General features: G+C 46.3%; 1 protein-coding gene across 3 annotated transcripts in view; it reads left to right on the top strand.

Moving 5' to 3' along the window:
- The first annotated feature begins 383 nt into the window (after positions 1 to 383).
- The window catches only part of LOC137426979 (glucagon-like peptide 1 receptor), a 146,185-nt gene continuing 133,301 nt past the window's right edge, over positions 384 to 13,267 (top strand). Inside the window, exons 1-2 of one of the 3 annotated variants that reach the window (XM_078778801.1) lie at positions 384 to 513; positions 12,184 to 12,306. In XM_078778801.1, the coding sequence (XP_078634927.1) occupies positions 12,217 to 12,306 (90 nt within the window). In that variant the 5' untranslated portion in view covers positions 384 to 513; positions 12,184 to 12,216. Of the gene's footprint in view, positions 514 to 9,826; positions 10,192 to 12,183; positions 12,307 to 13,267 lie in introns of those variants that run through there. The other 2 variants (XM_068116053.2, XM_068116054.2) reach the window with 2 other exon arrangements.

Below are 13,267 nucleotides of genomic sequence, written 5' to 3'. Positions count from 1 at the left end.
CATCCAAAGAAAAGGACAACTTAAAATAGAGCATGCCAAGTTTGTCACTGCAACGCAAAGCGAGAGCTGAAGGGTCGTTTGGCGGTTTGCACTTAAGAGCATTCCTCCAAACTGCAGTTTCCGTGCCCGATGTCGTGTAATCGAAGTAGCCCGTCGAGGCACGGTTGTACAGTGTCCCGGCTCCCGGCAAGCACGGACTTTATTGAGAGACCTTCAAACTCCTCTAAAGTTTTTTTTTTTTTTTTTTTTTCAGGATCCAAGGCTCATAGTAGATCTGTCACACACACATAGACATACAGACGAATACACAAGACACAACGCAGGACTGTTAGATGAGACAAACAGCCGCTGAGCTTGGGGGAAGTGCCGTCACTTCACGGTGCACTCTGGGTACCAGCAACATCACAGCAATGGCGACGTCTTTCTCACTGCACTCGGTGGGAAATTTCCTAAGGAGAAATTAGCTTCTCCCCATGGAAGCCAGCCTATGGTTAATTACCTTCGCCACCAAAGGTGGGTGGAGGTTATGTTTTCACCCCTGTCTGTCTGTCTGTTTGTCTGTGTGTCTATCTGTTTGTTTGTCTGTTTGTCTGTCCGTTTGTGAACCAAATATCTCAAAAAGTTGTGGACGGATGATTTTGATTAAATGTGATTGTGTATTGTGATTTTCTGGTCTACTCTGGGATACAAAACGTGAACTGTTCACCTGGCGGAGGTATGCTCTCTACTGAGTGCCGTCCTAGTTGTGCTTTGTTGTTCATGTTGTCGTTTTTATGTTTGTTCATTTATTTATATTTTTCATTTTGTTTGTCCTGCCTGTCCTCTGCTCTTGGTCTGTTGGGCTTTGTCAACCAGCCAGGAGGGGAACCCTGTGCTCCTCTCCTGTGTGCCCTCCCTTTCATCCCAAGTGTTGTATTTTTCCCTCAGAACCCTGGCATGTTGAGCAGGTGCCATGATTCTTCTGCCTGATCTCTCCTGCCCGTGGCTTTGATGTGTGTTTTAGATGACAACAGTGCTTGCAGAGTTCTGACGCTGGTGGACTGCCACTCAGTCGGCTGGGACACTGGCTGACTGGATGGTCGAGGCTCTCTCAGAGATCCAGGATCGAGTCATGACCATCCGTCTGTACAATGAGGGCATTTGTGACTATTATGTTACAGTCTGGCTTAGTTTGCTACGCAGACATACAAGTCCACATATGGCTCGTCTGGAACAGCCTTGGCATATGGACCGGAGCTCAGAAGTACCAAGTTAAGTTATGGATCAAGGAAGATGGCAAAATCTCCCATATCACTAATGGGATTATAATCGGGATGAACCATCGTCAAGTCTTTTATGCTGGGCAGCCTAAGGTGTGTTGCAGGTGCGGTCAACTTGGTCACCTAATCACTGGGTGTAAAGAGGAGTTTTGCTCCCAATGTGGCAAGATGGGAAATATGAGGGAACACCGCACCATTGAGGTGTGGTGCAACCTCTATGTAGTATCAGGGCACACCTTTCGTTCTTGTCCGCAGAGTTACGCAAGCATGATATGTACGTATGTGGGCAAGAATGATGCTGCTGCTGAGAAAAACAAGGGTCCAAGAGAAACTGATAACAAGGTCGTTGTCTCTTTTCCCCCCAACCTCTCCTCCTATCCCTGTCCCCCCACCACAGGAGGATGTGGTGAAGTAGGAAAAGAAGGAGGAGAAAGACGATGTAGATCCTCTTGAGGAAAAGAAGGTCCTGAATGTGGTTATGTCAGGCATGGAGCCCATCAAGGTGGGAGGGGAGAACTTGGTTGTTGGGCCCCTGTACAAGCAGCTCCGTTGTCAGATGTAGAGAAGGTGAGCTCCTCCTCTGGCTATGAAGACATTGATGAATGGACATTGGTTAAAAAGTGTCAGAGGAGTAGCAAAGAGAAAGCAAAGGCTCCCCTGGGAAAGGTCCTACAAGGCAAGTATAGCAAGTCACCAAAGAATTGTGGGTTCCGAAAGCCCCCATGCCCCGGTCCATCCATGTGTGGGATCGTGCCTGCTTGGGTGAGGGTCCAGGATCAGTCAGATTTGGCTGCAGTCAGCTGCCTAAGAGTATCCCCCAAGAGTTTCCCTCTGTAACAGACTCCTACACTCTCTTCAATCCCACTCCTCCCTCCACTTCTTCAAAACAGCTTTTCACCACCATCTCATATCTTCACCCATCCAAAACCTTGAGCTTCTCTACCCGCAATAATCCTCCCCATACCCACCTCCTTCAAATTCCCTGTTTTATTGACTGAAAGCCCCTGCAGTGTCCATCTTGTTTATCCTGTGCACCCAACCCTAGCCTTCTCTCAACCACAGAGGTCCCTGTTCCCCACTGTTGTACTTCCCTCTCTCCTCCTCCTCTTGTCTCCTGCTGCCTTTATATGTTATATGTGTTAGGTCTCATACGAGCCTAGACTAAGTATACAAAAATTAAAATAAAAAAAGAGCCCATCTTCCACTTTTTCTTCCCGTTTCCGTTCCCCCTTTCCCCCAGCCCTTAGTCCTCCCCCATCCCCGTACACTAGGGGCGACTGCAGCCTCAGAAGAGGTGCTAGAGGATCTGGGTCTGCTCTACCCAACAGTGAGACCTTTGTGGAAAAAGGCTTCATTTCCTTGGTGTGGGAGCATTATGCTTAGCTGCCTGGGCAGAATGTCTGCATTGATGGGACGAGGTCTCTGGCACACTTGTAGCCCTTGGCTGTGGAAAGAATAACCATAGGAGGATATGCAGTGGAGCACAGTACGTTCCATGCCTCTCGTTTTGTGCTTCACACTATCGGTTTTGGTGTTTCATTTACTAACACCTATGAAGTTAAAATCGACGTCTTTGAGTGCAGGGGAATGGTGAGTGCAGATACTTCTCTCCAAATTGGCGATAGAGAGAGTCGTATTGGTCTGGAAGTAGAACTAACCATGCCGCAGGCTTAGGGTCCCTTGTTAAATGGGAACCCGAATGCTCAGACCACCTCGACGCTAATCTATTCCTTGATAACCTATAAGATAGTTATGATGTGTCTTTCCCGATTTCCAATTTATAAAGGAAGTAATTTTGCGATTAAAAGTCTAAATCATCTTCTTCTTCACACTTTAGCCATGATGTCATACTCGGAGGTCGACCACCATATCCGCACTGTCTACGGGTTACATTGCGGTACGATTTAATTCAACCGGCGAATAATTCTCGAATTCCTTCAAATATGCCAGGTCGATGCGTCATTGGTGGTTGTATTCATACAAACCAAGATGTTGTCATGCTACAGCAATTGCCCAAAGATCCGTGGGTTGCCAGGAATTGAACGAGGTTTGTCCGAAATACCCGATTGTGGATCGGGCCAACAAAATATTCGCTTTTGTGCTCGGAACATTTTACAGAGCACTATCTATCTATAATTCCAGTAATCTCTGTGTGTATGTTTGTATGTTTGTATGTTTGTATGTTTGTATGTCTGTGACCGCTGTTTCTCGACAACCACGGGTCCGATATACTTTAAACTTGCCAGGTATATTGCTGGGGACCCGAAGATGTGCCTTTTCAAGGTTTCATATTAATCGGACAAGTAGTTACCGAGCTATGTCCAAAAAACGATTCAACCAATCAGAGAGCAGCGAGCTATCACGTGTGCCGAACGTGGCGAACAGACTCTGCCTCGGACGGCACATTTGAGAGCGTATTCATTTATTTCACGTTGGCAAACTATGTTGCCGTTAAACTATGTTGTAAAACTAATTAAAACTAATTTGCGACATATTAATCGGAGAAGTAGTTACCGAGCTATGTCCAAAAAACGATTCAACCAATCAGAGAGCAGCGAGCTATCACGTGTGCCGAACGTGGCGAACAGACTCTGCCTCGGACGGCACATTTGAGAGCGTATTCATTTATTTCACATTGGCAAACTATGTTGCCGTTAAACTATGTTGTAAAACTAATTAAAACTAATTTGCGACATATTAATCGGAGAAGTAGTTACCGAGCTATGTCCAAAAAACGATTCAACCAATCAGAGAGCAGCGAGCTATCACGTGTGCCGAACGTGGCGAACAGACTCTGCCTCGGACGGCACATTTGAGAGCGTATTCATTTATTTCACGTTGGCAAACTATGTTGCCGTTAAACTATGTTTTAAAACTAATTACGTGCACGCTATGGCGATTTCTTTACCAAACTCCGCAAGCCGTTCGCTTTGGACCAAACCATTTCATGTAAATAGAGGGGGGGGGGGGATATAATTTTAGATATATATATAGTACGGGCATGCCCTAGTTATAAAGAAACAGAGATGGCTATAGATCTTGTGAATATCCACCATGATTGAGAGAGCCTATCCACCACCCTAACGATTAAGTGGACGAAACAACCATCGCTCGAAATTTTACCGAGCTATCGGCACATGTACACGGGCGATTTGAGCGGTGACTCAAACATCTGTGTTGGCCTGACGGTGATCGATCTCGAGCCTGGTGTGGGCTTAGCAGTTAGGGGCTGGCTTGGGATCCTCGGATCCTGGGTTTGAGTCCTGGTCGATCGCTGAATTAACGCCAGGGGGGTTGACTCAGCCTGTTCGTCCTTCCAAGGTCGGAAAATTGAGTTCCAGTTCACTGGTAATTCCCCGTGTGTTGCAAGAGGCGACTAACAGGGTTGGCGGCAGAAAGGGCATCAGGGCATCCGGGCATCCGACCTCACGGCAGGAAGGGCATCTGACCTCACGGCAGGAAGGGCATCTGACCTCACCACCACTCCCTCACCCCTCCACTGAATCAGCTGGCATTTTCTTTTTCACTACTAACACTGCCATCTTCACAAAAAACAATTGTCTGAATTACACGCACAAGGCTCAAAATGATACGGCTCCACAATTCCCCCGAAAGCGTTTCCATCACTAATTTTGTCTGCAATAGCTTCTTCAAAATCCAACAGATAAGTTTCAACTACCTTCAGATTTGCTTATGACGGTGGAATCAGTATCGGAATCCGAGCTCGAAATGCACTGTTCTCTATGTAAAGCTGCCATTTAGATCAGGGTGAGTTCATAGTGTGACGTCACTGGCAAAATCAAAAATCGACACTCTAGGGCTTTTTTGACACTTTGTGATTGGGAATTTTTTTTCCAAAAAACTCCCTTCAATTTAGACTGCGATGATTTTCATTGGTTTTCAGGAAAAAAAATTGTGTTTGAGTTCCCCTTTGAGATCCCGAATGTCAAGGTCCTGGGTTTATAAGAAATTATCCCATGAGGATTGGCCTCACTCAGGGTGGTTGCGTCATTAACCTCCCTGAATCTGGTCAAGATGGACACTGCTCAGAGTGCATCGGAAAGAAGGGATTCCTGCACCAGTTGGAGCTACTCCTTTTCCCTCTGTCCCTGTCATTGCTGGGGGTGAGTTTAATATAGATGTGGCCAAACTGGTCCAGGATTACTTGTGCGGGCCCTAAAAGGTTTATTCGGGATTTCAGGTTGAGGGGCTTGGGTGAGCAAAGGTATACCTCCACCTGTACAGCTGGTACTTGGCAGGGGAGAATTAATTCTTTATTTTTGGCACCTCAGACCTGGTACTCCACGAGGCGGCTTTCTCTGATCACTGTCGTTTGTCTTTGGGCGTAGAGGTAGACGGGTCCCGTTGCTCTGAACTCTGGATGCTTAACTGTCGCTTCTTGCAAGATGACAGTTTAGTGTGGTCCTACGTTTGGCAGTACAGGGATTGGGAAGCGGTTAGGTGCCTCTTCCTTTCCTCAGTAGACTGCATGATGGGAGAAGGTGAAATGTAGGACAGGATACGGTCACACTCAGCAGACTCTGAGTGGACCTCAAACCATTGCACCACCGAGTTAGCCATTAATACCAGTTATGACAAAATGCATGCAACGAAGTGCGGATTGCCTGGCACAAGCGATCTCTCTCACTCTCTCTCTCGCTATCTGTCTCACATACATTGTCAGCACTCTGGTTGCACCAAAAGCGTGAAAAAAATTGCGTTGACATTCCATAATTGTATCTATTGCCAGAGTTTTGTTTTTTTTGTAAACAAGTTCGAGGCTCGTGTAAGAGCTAGCATTAATCACAAAAAAACAAACTGACACATAAAGCATAAGATGAAGGGCTCGGTAGACAAGATGGGGAGAGAGAGGGAAGCACACAAGTACAACAGTAGAGAACAGGGACATCGGGAGATCTGTGGGAGGGAGAGGGCTTGGGGGAGAAGGCATGGGGGAAGGGGGGGGGGGGTTGGCAGAGGTATAAGACACATGGACACTGATAGGACTTCCAGGAAAGAAGTCGGCATTTCAAAAAAGTGGATCTGGGGTGAATTAACGGGGGTAGAAAAGATCAAGGTTTTGGATGGGGGAAGATAAGAGATGGTGGTGAACAGCTGTTTTAAAGTCCTGGAGGGAGAAGTGGGATTGAAGAGAGTGAGGGAGTTTGTTCCAGAGGCGGCAGTAAAGAGGATGAAAGAGTCAAAGTGAGCAGAGAGACTTGATTTTGGCAGTTTCACCAGAAGAGGGTTGCTGGCAGATCTTGTGTGACCTGTAGGAATATTTGGGGGAGAGAGCACAGAGAGAGAGCTGGAGGAGGAAGTGTTTGATGCAACACATTCTGACGGTGAAAATATTTCGCCAGTTATTCGCAGGAACCCCGAGGAATTCCAGGAAAATCACTCTTAATTTTAATAGCATCCATTTTGGGGCTGTCAACACAAATGCTGAAGTTGTGTTGTGACTTCCCGTGGAGTTGGAGAAGAAACAGACTTGACCACCGGCGTTGCCTCCAAGCAACTGGTCTGTGCTGCTCAAATATTGTTTCCGAAACTCACTGGATGAACGACTCGAAACTTCCAAACCACTCCAAATGTTATTTCACATTTTGCTTGTATGGAGCTAAAAAAAACAAAAGAAAACTGAAGCCATCGTCACCTGGGCTACATTCGGTGCCATCTACTTATTGGGTTTGCAAAAGATAACGTTGAATCGAAATTTCTGACAATTTGGCATACATAATATGTCGATGACCATAGGTACGCGCAACTATAGTGCCGGTAGATCACAGGCTTGCTGTATCGGGTGTGCACCGGTTTAGTGAGGGGTACCTCGTGGATGTTGTGCTGACGATAAGACTGCTATTCGCTTTCTAAAAGGAAATGAAGGAAAGTTGAAGCTTTAGACATTTGTATTCCATCACGCTAATTGTGTTGCATCCATATATCTTGATTAAACTAGATGGTATTCACAGAATATTCATAGTACTGTTACGTGGTCCCCTCGGTGACTACCTGGTCTCGGTGACCCCCGGACCGTGAGAGGAACTTCGCCAGAAAGTAGTATTATATATGCGCTTTCGCAACGCAATCCCTATGAATTCCACCCAAGAGAAAACTGATGTTCAATGATATATTTCAAGGGTAAGGATATCATACAATTTCAATGATACAATCAAGGATATATTCCCCGAGCAATCAACAACAAACAACCATCAACAATTCCCACTCCACAATCAATTCCCTATATGATTAAGATGGCCATCTTATATATGTGTGTCCCCGTTGGTACTCACGACCCCCTTTTGGTCTCTGTCCCGCACAATGTCTCTGGGCGCCTCCTGACCAAGATGATGGTCGGCGTCGCCGCACTCGGGCGGTTGAACGAACCCCGGGTGGACGTGTTTCCACCGGGCAGGTATCGTACCAGGCACCACGGCTGCAGCCCCTCGTGGCCACGCGAAGCGGGTACGGTAAAGCAAGCCAAAAGCCCCACGCCGCTTGCAACGCGTGTTAGGCCCCAACGTGCGACCCGTACGCGTCTTTTTAGACGGGGTCGCGAACGGTGCCAGACGCTGGGTCGGTGCACGGCCACACGACAGTTTGACGTCCACCGGGCAGGTATCCGTCCCGGTAACTCCTCTCGCCAGACGGGCTCGGGAACGCCGCTTTTCCACACGGCTCAATATCAATCCCACCTTTCGTCGGAGTGGGGCGAGGAAGAAGAATCCTCGTCGCTTTTCTTCCTCGTGTCTTTTCCTCTTCCGTTTCCGGCCTCTTTTCAGAAGGGCTCCTGACCCTCCAACCACAACAACCCTTAATCTACTACACATGGATAAGCAAAGACCTGGATGGTAATTCACATACATTCACATAAATATGTAACAGTACCTAACATGTGAGTAAGACAAAATATCCCTTTGGAATGTCATGACATACCTGCGCAGTCAACTTATTGCGAGCCAACTCTTCTGTTTTTGAAGTGGCTGCCAGACCACATGAGCGATGAGATCCTAAATTTATATTCTCTAAATAATTGTTGCATAGATCACGCTCAATACATTTCAAACTGATCAGACTAAGCATTGTCCCTGTCGAATTATGACGTCATAATTATGGCACCAATGACGTCATCGTTAACAACACCTATTCCCCATATGGAGTTCTTTACAATGAGCCATGTTTCAATTTTTTCCATACAGTGGTTTTGGAGATGTAGAGGTGCAGCATGTTTCGGTTTTTCCAAGATGGCGCCTGTACCGCATGACCTATGACGTTATGATTATCATTAAAATATTCTAAAGGAAGAGTCGCTCCGATGGTGAAAATTTCGTGTCCATCAGACCAACAGTTGCTGAATTTTTTAAAATAATGATCGGATAAGTGTTGTACTTGTCGAATTATGACGTCATAAGAAGGCACCGATGACATCATTATTAACATATCTTATTCCCCATGGGGAGTACTTGACAATGAGCCAGGTCTCAATTTTTTCCATGTAGTGGTTTCAGAAGTATAGAGGTGCGAAGTTTTTCCAAGATGGTGCCTGTACCACGTGACCTATGACGTCATAATAATCATTAAAATATTCTACAGGAGGAGGCCCTCCAATGGTGAACCTATCTCAGCCCACTTCCTTCCAAAATCCCAGATTTTCCTTCCTGAGAGTTTGCTTCTGTATCCATCCATTTTGTCCACCACCCCATCCGTCCTTCCCTTTCCATCATTCATCCCCACATCCCTTATTTGTCCAAGTCTATTCTGCCCTTCAACCTTGCTGTTAGTGTTTGTTTGTCTCTCTCTCTCTTTATCTCTCTCTCTCTTTATCTCTCTCTCTCTCTCTTTATCTCTCTCTCTCTTATCTCTCTCTCTCTTTATCTCTCTCTCTCTCTCTATCTCTCTCTCTCTCTTTCTCTCTCTCTCTTTATCTCTCCCTCTCTCTTTATCTCTCTCTCTCTTTATATCTATCTCTCTCTCTCTTTATCTCTCTCTCTTTACATCTATCTCTCTCTCTCTCTCTCTCTCTCTCTCTCTCTCTCTATCTCTATCTCTATCTCTCTCTCTTTATCTCTCTCTCTTTACATCTATCTCTCTCTCTCTCTCTCTCTCTCTCTCTCTCTCTCTCTCTCTCTCTCTCTCTCTCTCTCTCTCTCTCTCTCTCTCTCTATCTCTATCTCTCTCTGCTGTGTTTTTTGTTGTGTTGCCTCCTGATCCATCCAGTGTCCTAGCTCTTCCACGAGCTCTACTAATATACTACAAAGGTGATTTCAAACGGGATAGGTAGACTTAAGGTTTCTCACGTTGGACGTTACACCCACTTACATCTACATCGTTCGTGGCCAAGCTCTAATACGATTTGCCCTTGAGCCCTAAACGATCCCCTAACAAGGTACAGAGCAGTCTTCCAGATGTTCCAGGAAACTTCTGCAAAGGCTCAGCCCATCGAGCACAGATTCCCGTGCACTGTTTACGTGCGGCGCTCTATTTTTATGCACAAATATAAATCACAGCTTTCCCGAATGCAATTTCCCGGCAAGATCTGTTTGCCCCCAAGCACTCCGAGAGGCCCCACAATCGGATGCGCACCGGCAGGAAAGGGCCTCGATCGGCTTCAGCGTCCAGTTCGAGCCACGATCGACCACAACCTCTCGTGATGCTCTTCCGGATCAGAATGCTCATCAGTTGTACTCGCTCTGATCGCCTCGAAAGCAAAGCCTTGATGGTTGAAGGGGATCTACATTAAATGGGCTAGGACCTGAATGTGTCTGCCTTTGTATATATATATATATATTGACTTCCTAAATACAACTCCATCAAATGGCTCCTGGTTGAAGAATGATTTAAAATCATGCTCAAGGCTTCTTCGATGATATCATCTACATCATGGACGAGCTGCTCAGGTGAACTGGAGCGTCCCTCGAGGCAGGCACATCAGGTGAGACCGAAAGTGAACGTTTGAAAACTTTCAATGAACTTTAAGATCGATTGTTACGTCATCGCATTTTGCCCAAAAAGGCACTGCTTCGAACATCATCAGCATCATCGATTGTGTCCTGCAATAGTAGTTCATCTCTACTTTCTAATAAAATTGGGGAAGTTTGGATATATCATTTTGATTGTTTGATGTTGAGTGATTTTTCTTTTGGCAAATTATGCAACATTATAATTATAATACAAACTTCATCTTCTAAAAGTTTCCTCTTCTCGCTTCCCGAAATACTTGTGTATTGTTTTGTAAAAGGGGCACCATATAATTTCCATATACATAGTTTACATTTTTACAGTGTAACATGTCCAGTTCCTATCGCATTGCAGTCCAAATTACAATTGTGCATCGTGAATGTCAGAAGCAGTTTTCATGCTGGTGTTATAATGCGCATTTAATCTCACGTTGTATGTTATAGCCAGAGAGAGAGGGAGATATAGGGGAGAGAAAGAGATAGAGGGGGGGGGGGGGAGGAGGTAGAGGTGGTGGGGAGATAGAGGGGGGAGGTAAAGAAAGAGGGAGAGATAGAGACAGGGGAGAGAGAGAAGGGAGATAGAGAAGAAGGATAGAAAGAGAGAGGGATAGAAAGAGAGACGGGGAGAAAGAAAGAGGGGGAGAAAGAGAGAGGAATAGAAGGAGAGAGATGGAAGAGAGAGAGAGAGGATAGAAAGAGAGAGGAGGAGAAAGAGAGAGGAATAGAAAGAGAGAGGAATAGAAGGAGAGGGGCGAGAAAGAGAGAGGAATAGAAAGAGGGAGGAGGAGAAAGAGAGAGGAATAGACAGAGAGAGAGAGAGATAGAGATAGATAGAAAGAGAGAGGGATAGAAAGAGAGAGAGGGGGGAATAGAAAGAGAGAGGAATAGAAAGAGAGAGGAATATAAAGGGAGAGGGGAAATAGGGAGGGGGAGATAGAGAGAGAGGATATATAGAGGGATAGAAAGAAAGAGGAGGAGAGAGGAGATCTAGAAAGGGAGAGGGGGGATAGAGAGGGAGAGAGAGAGAGAGAGAGATAGAAGGATAGAGAGTGAGGATGGGTCGAGAGAGAGAGATAGACAGAGAGAGAGATAGACAGACAGAGAGAGAGAGACAGAGACAGACAGATGGGGGATAGAGAGAGAGAGAGAGAGAGAGAGAGAGAGAGAGAGCGGGATAGAGAGAGGGGAGAGAAAAGGGAGAGGGCGAGTGGAGGGAGAGGGCGAGAGAGAGAGAGAGAGAGGAGAGAGAGAGGTGGGGATAGGGAGAGAGAGAGAGAGTGAGCGAGAGAAGGAGGATAGAGAATGGGGGGTGGGGGGCGAGAGAGAGAGAGAGAGAGAGAGGAGAGAGAGAGAGAGGTGGGGATAGGGAGAGAGAGGGGGGAGAGAGAGAGAAGGAGGATAGAGAATGGGGGGGGCGAGAGAGAGAGAGAGGAGAGAGAGAGAGGTGGGGGATAGGGAGAGAGAGGGGGGGAGAGAGAGAGAAGGAGGATAGAGAATGGGGGGGGGGGAGAGAGAGGGGGGATAGAAAGAGAGGCGAGAGAGAGAGAGGGGGAGAGAGAGAGGGGGGCTAGGGAGAGAGGGGGGATAGGGAGAGAGGGGGGATAGGTAGAGAGGAGGATACAGAGAGGGGAAGAGGGGTGATAGAGACAGATGTACAAGCCATTACTCCGTGCTTTTACAGTCTTAATATCATTGATATAGTTATTTTAAAAGATGTTCCTCTCAAGTAAAACCCACAAAATGGAAATAATCATTTCATAAACATTTGATGTTCACTAAAGTTACAATTATCCCCAAATGAGCTCAAATACAATCAACATATCATCACCACTTTGGATGAAAGCCTGCAGTCTTCCGTCGCGACATCCTCAGGTCCCCTTCAAATCACCAGCACCAACACTTATGGCGTTTGGCAGGGAAGGAGGGAGTGTAACACGTTCGGGCACTTATCGTTTCCCATTTACCAGCACGGAATCTGGTGGCGCGTTCCCAACAAATCCATGACGAGGTCGACGGCTGCCACCTGTACCTGTATCTTGAACATCAGTGCCCCTACTATGATCCTCTTCCTTCTTTACCTTTTCAGGCAGGTACGTCTTCGTCAGAATGAACCTTATTGCAGTATTTGATGTGGTTGTTTGATGTGGTTGTTTGATGTGGTTGTTTGATGTGGTTGCGTGATGTGGTTGTTTGATGTGGTTGTTTGATGTGGTTGTTTGATGTGGTTGTGTGATGTGGTTGTTTGATGTGGTTTGATGTGGTTGTCGTTTTGAATTGGGAAAAGTTCAGGCATTGTTATCACCAGTCTTTTCCTCACATTCTTTTACCCCTCTGAGGCCTTTTCCCAATTGATTGTCAGTGATATTATGGCATTGGTGTGGAATATTTGAGCCAGTGTTAAAGGTTAACATACACCTACATGCATTTCTTATTGTACTCCCTTCTTTATTTTACTGGACGTAAATGGACTTGACATTTTACTTGACTTGAAAGGCCTTAAGGATCCAGCAATTGCACTGACATGGATTATCTGTCTCCATATTGTGCTGTTAAGGTGGGGAGCAGGTGAGGGCTTTTGGGGGGGGGGGGGGGAGGGGAGGGAAGGTTGGGCTAGGGTTTGCCATCTGCAAGTCATGTTCTCACTTAAAACCTCTTGCAACTAACTACCTGTGGAGGCTGGTGGCATCGCTCAAGGAACCAACCTACTGTTATCGGTGCACATCAAGGAGTCATCTTCATCAATGAAGATTCCATTGCATCATTTTGCAGAGGACTCCACCCTATACTGGACTGTTCCTCATCCCTCCGTCAGGTCGGAGTGAGAAACAGTTTCCTAGAAGTGGTAATCTATCTGGAATACGGGAATACGTTTTAAATGAAAGAATGTCCTCGGCTAACCTATCCCCTCCAGGATAACTGCCTAGATAATCCACCATTTAAATTCTGTGTTCAGCCTCTGGGAGAAAGAGTCTTTTGTGCTCCTGGACCTCATGATAAGTTATAAGCCGTCTTTGGCAAACCCTGTCTCCTAGCTGGCCTCCAAAGCAGACC

Source organism: Myxine glutinosa, chromosome 5 (assembly GCF_964187855.1).
Source record: "Myxine glutinosa chromosome 5, kmMyxGlut1.1, whole genome shotgun sequence".
Classification (NCBI taxonomy): Eukaryota; Metazoa; Chordata; class Myxini; order Myxiniformes; family Myxinidae; genus Myxine; species Myxine glutinosa.
This window is presented reverse-complemented; position numbering and strand designations above follow the sequence as displayed.